This window comes from Euprymna scolopes, chromosome 25, assembly GCF_053919585.1.
Source record: "Euprymna scolopes isolate OS-2025 chromosome 25, ASM5391958v1, whole genome shotgun sequence".
NCBI classification, from domain to species: domain Eukaryota; kingdom Metazoa; phylum Mollusca; class Cephalopoda; order Sepiida; family Sepiolidae; genus Euprymna; species Euprymna scolopes.
The window spans coordinates 78,939,323-78,948,462 of NC_136506.1; the positions used below are offsets into that span (position 1 = coordinate 78,939,323).

General features: G+C 34.4%; 1 protein-coding gene across 1 annotated transcript in view; it reads left to right on the forward strand.

The window, feature by feature from the left end:
- The window catches only part of LOC145247452 (uncharacterized), an 85,528-nt gene extending 79,569 nt beyond the window's left edge, over window positions 1-5,959 (forward strand). Inside the window, exon 5 of the mRNA XM_080109236.1 lies at window positions 5,606-5,959. Within this exon, the coding sequence (XP_079965362.1) occupies window positions 5,606-5,773 (168 nt within the window). The 3' untranslated portion in view covers window positions 5,774-5,959. The remainder of the gene's footprint in view (window positions 1-5,605) is intronic.
- Window positions 5,960-9,140: the final 3,181 nt, after the last annotated feature.

Below are 9,140 nucleotides of genomic sequence, written 5' to 3' on the forward strand. Positions count from 1 at the left end.
AGTTCCTAAGTTTAAGTAAGATTCTACGTCTCTGATGATTATGTTAGCTAGTGTGAATTTTGACAAGGGTCATGCTGAGTGCATGATAACTGAGATATGTAAAACCAGATCATTCTTAGGGTTGAATGAAAGATGGATGACGAAGAGTTGAGGGAGGAGACAACCGATCAAATAGTAGACAAAACAGGAGTCAAACGATGACAAATGACGTCATGTTTTTCGAGTTGAGAGAAAACTTGGGTTTTCAGAGGAGTCTCTTAATGTAAGCCATGCGAAAAAGGCACAGCCAATAATTTAGAAAACTTGTAATCTAAGGCGAATTTAGAAAACTTGTAATCTAAGGCGAATGTCCATTTAATATTTCATTTCATTAAGTTTAAAAAATAAATAACTAGCTTAGGGAACATTAGCCTCTCTCTTTTCTAAATCCATTTTCTCTAAATAAAACCTTAAAAATAACTCAGCGAACGTCTCCTTATGCATTACTTTCTGCATAAAAAAGCTTGTATAGTAACCACTAGATGAAACCGTGATGATGAAAAGAAATGGAAAGTGCATAAAATATGAGTACATATAAACACTCAATAAGGCACAATCACATTGACACACCAATTCTTGCCAGATCACCAAAGTTAAGCAACGATGAGCCTGGCCAGTACCAGATGGGTAACCATTTGGGAAGGCTAGGTGCTGTATATAATTCCCAGGTTGGTATCTAAGGGCACGTTAAATTAATGCACTCCTCCCTCCTTGAATCAAGGTAGAAAGCAACGGGAAACTACTGTCTTTATTTGTCTTCCTGAGATTATCATGGCTCTATAATTTGGAGAGCTGTGGTCACTGATGCTGTTAAAACAGCAGGGCTGCTGCATGCATGCATAAACACTCCATATGTATGTATAAAGAACAACTTGATTATTTATTATTAAAAATTTTACAATCTATATATATAAAAGTAAAAATGTATGTTCGCTTTTTGTGTATGTCCAAGAAAGGCTTTTTTCAGAGAAGCGGTCAGTCGGTTCACAACTTTTTAAAACTTTTTATATCACATGTAAATCATAATATCTCACAGTTAACGATGGAGCTCGCCTGTCTATTTAATTTGTTCGACTTCGGGAAGATAAATATTCAACAATTTTCGCTCGCCGCATGTAGGTTAGGCCTTTTCCTATAATTTTTCCCCCTACCCCCAACGTCTTGGGGAAAAGCATTCCCGCACTAAATGAAATGCTACCCCACAGTCAAAAGTTGACCTCATTAAGTCATTAAAACGTGCACCTGCTAATTTAAGTAATTAAATAAATTCAAATGTGTTTCCGTTAGCATCTCGCGGTGGGGCAATGGTTAACGTCGCACATTTTTTTCACACTTTAATTTACAACTTTGCCTCAAGGGTTCAGGTTCGATCCTCATACTTACCTACCAAAACATTTTTTTTTATTTGTACCCCCCCCCCCGCCCCTATTTTAGACTTAATGCTATTTCAAACATAAGCATGGGGAGACTAATAAAAAATACTATTTTAAAATTAAACATTAGAGACTGACAAAAATACTATATTAAATTGCAAATATTAATAACTACATTTTATTTCAGTACTTAATTTATATTTTTATTTCCTGATTGTTTTATTTAATGATAGCGTTTTCTCGTCATAAATGTTTATTATTCATTGTTAGTGTGCGAGAGGTGAATTTATCATCATACTTTCCCTTTAAATAACACGCCAGTTGGACTTTTATTAAGTACAATACTTAATACATTTTTTTTTTTTTTTTTTAATTTTTTAAATGGAGAGTAGAGAACGCTTTGTGGATGCATTATCGGCAACTCCCGTTACTCTTGCTTCTCTTTATTTGTCCCTTAGTCCTCATTTTTTTAATGAGTGATTTTCCTGACAAAGGGAGAAGAAAAATCTGTATTCTAGGTTGGCAGTATTTTGCATGAACAGTCGACAGAGATGGCGGAAATTTTCTATGTCTATCCTTGTAGCCATATCACTAGTAAGGGTGCTGGAGGTAAACGTTTTATCTGGGCTGACGTTATCCGCCTGATAGTCAGGGACCTGAACCTTGGATTAACCAGTAAGGAGGCTGTCCTATCAGCAGGTGCAAAGTACTGGGGCTGCTGTGTTGCCATTTGGTGAATGGATTCTGGACCATGCAGTAGCTTCTGGTGGGGCCTCTCGATGCCATATTATGGCTTTACCTTATGTTCTACAAAAAAAAAAATTTCTTTGTTTCTTTTTCTCTCGTAGTTTCCCCTCTCTGTCCTGCTCTAAGCAAGTCTGACGACCTAGTCCGCAAACTCTAAAATTCCATCATGACAAGTTTCAAGAAAACATACATGATTAAACCCGGCTCTCCAACTTCCAACGTAGACCCTCACTACCATGTCTCCTTCTCCAATATCAGGGGTCTATGTTCTAACCTTCCAGAGGTTGAAGCTCAATTACAGGAGACTAAACCAGACCTTTTATTTTTAAGCAAAACTGGCATTGGACAGACTATTTCCCTAAATGAGTTCGTAATTAAGGGATACTCTAACTTAACTTCCAAATCTGACCCTCAAAATCGCCATGGGTATAGAATATGTGCATATATTAAAGATGGCTTTCCATGTGGTAGGGACATCTCCAGAGAAGATCCTAACTTACTCTATATGTGCTTCCGGGTTGCACTAGCTCACACTACTCTATTTATATTTACTCTCTATCACCCCCATAACAGCAGAGTTACTATCTTTAAAAGCATATCTGAGAAAATTGACTAAGTTCTATCAGCTTATCCTTCAGCTAACATTCACATATGTGGAGACTTCAATGTTCACAATGTGGAATGGTTGATCCACTCAAACAGGATCGATGATGAGGGGAGGTTCTGTCATGATTTCTCCATTGCTTATGACCTCACTCAGATTGTTCACGAACCCACCCATGTGCCCGACAATGACGGCCAGTATGCGAGTCTCCTAGACCTTTTTCTTACAACTTGCCCTGAACTATGTTCAGTTTCTGTTCTGTCTCCTCTTGGATCTTCCGACCACTCAGTTGTATCAATTAAGATAAAAATGAAATGTAATAAGTCCTCAGACATACCTCTCCATCGTACAGTATATCGATACTCTATGGCTGACTGGGATAATTTCCGTACATTTATATCGGATCTACCTCTGCGTTCCATGTTTAAAAAGGATGTGTTCTCTATAGTATCAGACCTGATGGAATGGTTAATTGTAGGTATAGACCGTTTCATACCCTCGAAAAAGTTCCAGCAAAAACCTAACAGCCAGCTATGGCTTTCTCCAGAATGTGCTGCTGCTATTTATTGCACACAGAAATCACTTTTTCCACTGCTTCCAATGTAATAGATGCATGGAAATTAAAGCCGCTTTCAGGACTGCCAGCAAGAAAGTAATAAAGAATGCAAGAGTTATATGCTCAGTCCGTCAAGTCCAAAGTAGTTGAGCAGCAGCTTGGTTCCCACCAGTTTTGGCAAATAGCAAACTGAATTCTGAACAGAAGCGTGTGCTCTGTTCCAACTATCATCAATGGACCTGAGTTAATCTCGTCAGCATCAGACAAAGCCAAACTCTTTGCCAAGAACTTTGCAGCTAATTCTACCCTTTGCGATCAAGGTCGCCAACCCCTAATATTTCCTCCTGTATCAGAAAACACGCTATGTGATATACAAATATCTGTACGTGATGTTGCCAAGCTAATCAAAAACCTTGACTCCAGTAAAGCAACCAGCCCTGACGGTATTCCAATTATAGTACTCAAAAAACTTCAACCTGAACTAGCGCCCATACTTACAAAACTTTAGACGTTGTCTTAAGGAGAATTGCTTCTCATCACCCTGGAAAATCTCATCAGTATGCCCTGTATTTAAGAATTCAGGTGATCGTTCATCCCCCTCTCAGTACAGGCCAATAAGTCACCTGTGCATCATGAGTAAGTTGCTGGAATCTGTGTTAAATAGAGAAGTAATCAACCATCTCAGCAAAAATAACCTTAGTGACACACAATATGGTTTCCATTCTGCTAGATCTACAGCAGATATGCTTACAGTTATATCTCATAGGATTATCGAATCTTTTGACAGAGGCAACCTTTCTAGGGCAATTGCTCTTAACATATCAAAGGGATTTGATAGGGTATGACATAAAGGTTTACTTCACAAGATCTCCAGCTATGGTATAGCTGGAAATGTCTTCTCAATTATTAAATCATTTCTCTCTGATAGGTTCATAAGAGTAGTAGTTGATGGGCAAAAATCAGAAGCTCACAGTATTAATGCTGGAGTCCCTCAGGGGTCCGTCCTGGGCCCAACTGTTTTTCTGATCTACATTAATGATCTTCCAAATCACATCCTTACATCATTTGTAGACATTTTTGCTGATGACACTACCGTCTAGTGTAGCACATCTAAGACAGTAAACGACCAAGTTCTCTCCGATTCTCTCTCCTCTGATCTTGATCACATTGTACAATGGGGAAAGGAGTGGCTTGTTACTTTTAATGCATCTAAAACCAACCTTCTATCTTTACATCATCAACATTCTGATCCCCATCTGGCATCAATTAAAATGAATGGCTCTCGTCTTGGGGAGGCCCCAGGTTTAGCAAGCTTCTGGGCTTGACCTTTATTCCTGATCTTAAATGGAATATGTACATCAAATCTGTTGCCAAGGCCGCTGGAAAAATGGTGGGATCCTTCTATCAATCCAGTAGATATCTCACTGCTGATGCAATTCTCTATCTATATAAGAGCCAGGTATGCCCAAGGATGGAATACTGTTGCCACATCTGGGCAGAAGCTGCTAGAAAGGACTTGTCTTGCCTTGATAGGGTTCAAAATAGACTTTGTGGCCTCATGGGAGATGTCCTTTTCTCTTTGCTGCAACCTCTTTCTCACAGAAGAAATGTTGCGAGTTTGTCTCTGCTTTATCATTATTTTCATGGAAAGTGTTCGACTGAGCTTCAATCTATGGTCCCCCCCCTCGCCAAACTTTCACAAGAAACACTCGTTTAGCTGAAAACACTATCAATAATTCCCCCTACTCTTTATCTGTGCCTAAACCTAAATGTAGATTCCATGATCAAAGCTTCTTTCTTAGAACTGCACGCCTATGGAATTGTCTTCTGTTTTCCTGCTTTCCAGCTGTCTATAATATGGTTGTCAAGTCTAACGTGAACAAGTTTCTGATGAGCCGTTCCACTTAAGTTAACAAATTTACTGAACTTCCATTACTATCGATTACTATATCATCCTTTTGACTACTGTACACTCTTTAACCCTTATCCTTGAGTGGCCTCTCGGTCTTTATAAGTGGTGCCGCCTATGTAAAAAACAAAAAAAGACTGACAAAAAATACTATTTCAAAATTACGCATTAGAGACTGACAAAAATACTATTTTAAAATTAAGCATTAGAGACTGACAAAAATACTATTTCAAAGTTAAGTGTGACACACGTATAGATCGACTGACTTATAGCGATGTGATGTATGGCAAAACAAAAAATTAAGTCTCGAGTTTTCCTTTTATTATCCAGGAGTCTGTTATTTATATAAATATATGTATATTTTTCTTTTTCTCCAGGCTGGCTCTGACTCCTTCAAACCTGTGTATCCTTCTGATGGCAATGGTCGTTACTACACCCGACTAATGCCGCCACCTTCACAGCAATTGCCCTTTAACAATCCCAGCCAGCAAATACATCCAGTCGTTCAACATTCCAAAGCAGCTGATCCTTATTTCCAAAGATAAGGCACGGTAAGGCAGAAGCAGTAGAAATAACAAACACAACCAAAAAAAAAAAATGGCTATTAAAAATTCAGCTGGATTAATGGACTTCTCAAAACTTCATGAGACAAAGAGTGAAACCATTTCATATAAAAAGAAAAGTACATTTGCTATCAAATAAATACCCACACCCTCTTCATCCTCCTCACACCTTTCCTCTTTTTTTTTTTTCTTTTTTTTTTTTTTAGTTATACTCCCTCATCTTGCCTGGACAATTCTCACAAGCATGTTGCATTAGAAGTTAAACTTTCCACCCCCACCAATACCAACTAATGCAAAAGCATTCAAGACGATCCCTCTCCATTGCTTAATTTCTTATATATGACAAAAATTATTGATATTATATTCCAATGTAATGAAAATCGAAAAGGAAAAACCAAAATTATTTATATATTCATCAACGTTTTATCTTCATTTCATTCCAAAGATGTCTGGAAATAAAGACAAAATATTGATAAATATATATTTTTTCTTTTGCATTTTCCATATCTGTCTCTCTCTCACACACACACACACACACATTATATATATATATATATATATATATATATATATAATGTGTGTGAGAGAGAGAGAGAGAGAAATGTATGTATACACATACCATTAGTTATTCCAAAATCTCTCCACAAATAAAAATTTCTGGATGAATAAATTCCATCTTTTTGTTTTTAGAATAATAACTAATGGTATACATGCTCTGAAAGTAGAAATTCACTTTCATTGAGTTTACTATTTGTTACAATTTGAAATATAATTTATAGAATCAATAGTAGAGAGAGAAAAAACGCTTTCTTTCTCCTTATACAGAGATTCTTGTATATAATTATATATAACAATCCCTTTCATTTTCGTAAGAGATGTGAGTATCGAGTTTTCAATTAAGGAGAGTGCTCGATGTTTTCTTAGACAGAAATTTACAATACTTGAATAAGTGACGTGTTTTACCTGCTCATTATCAATGCTTTCACTACTTGAGTGACTATCGGCTATCTTAAATCACGCTCCAACTACACAATCACAATTAAGATTGTTTTTTTAAACTGCCTGACGATTACTCAGGATTAGGAGCCATTGGTAATGATCTGGTAAAAAAAAAAAAACATGTAATTTATTCAAATATATATATATTTTTTTATTGTTCTCTCTCTCTCTCTCTCTCTCTCTCTCTCTCTCTCTCTCTCTCTCTCTCTGTATGAGTTCATTTTATTTATTTATTTATTTTTTTTTTTGTGTCCTTTTGAGAATTTAGCCCTTTTATGCCTCTTTTCCATCTCTGTAGAACCAGCTTTTTTTTTTCTCCCAGTTTATTTATTTCAAAGCTAACAGCTTTTTTTAAATTTATTTTTCAACCACAAAAAGAAAAGAATATTACATCTTTAATTTTTTTTCGTCCTCAGTATTCAAAAAAAAAAAAAAAAAAAAAAAAAAAAATTTCAATGTCATATATCAAAACATACATACATACATACATGTGTGTGTGTGTGACTCTGCTAGACTTATATAAATAAAAAGGGTACTGTATTTAATGGCATATAAGATACATGCACACGCACATGTATATCTGTTTAATTTATTCATATAAATGAAAAAAGGTACTGTATTTTATGGCGTATAAGACATATATATATATATATATATATATATATATATATATATATATATATATATGATCGACTCTGCTTGACTTTTTATAAATATAAAGAGTACTGTATTTTATGGCATATATATATATATATATATATATATATATATATATATATACACACACACACATATATATATATATATATATATTGAGGAAAATGATTCATAATTTTGAATTAAAAATCAGTTTCAAAAGGAAAAACAAACAAAATCCACTAGATTGTACGATCGCTTCAGAAACAATGTTCATTTTATTTAAATTGACAATGAATATGTACAATTATTCGACAAAAGTTTTGTCCTTTAATAACAAAGTCTCCTCATCAGCAAAAATAGAGGGGGGAGCAGTTAGACACCAAAATAAAACTAGCATTTTAGTTGTGTGTTAGACAGATATTCCTGGAAATATATCTGTCAAAATGTCATGAATACAGCGATCAAGATAAGAATCGTTGTTCTGAATGCTGCAAATTCGTTTCCCTTATCTTAATTTTTTCCCCATATAAAGATAGATGGTTTTGAATGGATTTTTTTAGCTTTAATAAATTAGAATCTTTTTGTTCAACAGCATATTAATCATATGCTCATATGGTATTATGGTAAGAATGTTCCCTAATGGGCCGGGAGACTGAGGTTCAATTTTCGGTTGAATCATATCAAAGACTTAAGAAATGGTATTTGATGCCCATTTGTTAAACATTCAGCATTATAAATGGAAGAATCAAGAACACCTCAGTATAGCAGCTAATGAAAAGGGAACCTTTGGGTTGCCCTCCACTATAGTTTACCAGGCAGCTTAATAATGCGTGAAGTCATTTAATTCCAAGATACAATTGCAAACAATTTTTTTATACCGTTAGTTGAATACAAGTTGTTACCCTATTCATAATTGGATATAATTTGAGTAAAGTTAAAGTCAGTTTCATAATTCTAGATTATAATTTTCTTAGATTTGAGAGTTTTAGCTTTTTATTTATTTTTTTTTTTTGGTAAAACAGGGTTAAAAAATAAAAGCAATATGGTTTTGAAATGGACAAGGTTTAAAGTATTTTTTTTTTTTTTAATTATAAAAAGATATATATTTTTTACTTAATAAGGTGGAGGGAGTGATTATTGTAGATCTGAAAGTGGATCAATTTTTATTCTTTTTCTTTTAAATGATTTTTGTTAGGTAAAATGTTTTGCTTTTTTACATGTCTTGTATGTTATCAAATACAGTAAATAAATCTTTGTTGCTTGTGCATTAAAACAAATGTATTTTAAGTAAAAACGCTATTAGATAATTACGTGTCATGTCAAAATTAGTAAAAACTATTTTTAAAAAAATGATCAAATACAAAAATAATTACAAATAAAAAAAAATATTGAATAATGCAGTTTTAGTTTTGTAAAATAACAAAGTTTCTTCTATTGCGGCAAATTCCGTGTGACAAACTGATTTATCTCCCTTGTTTTTAGTTCCTTTCTACAATTTCAATTTAGAAAATGGTGGATCAAGGATAGCAATGTTTTTTGTAAAAAAAAAAAAAATATTATAGCAGATTTCTACTCAATCATTTTTTATAATTTTTAAACATTTGTCCTAATTGACATGACACATATGCACGTGATTTAACTTAGAATGCATATCTGATTATAATATACAAGTACGAAATTCTTATTTGCCCCCCCCCAACCTATTATTTTA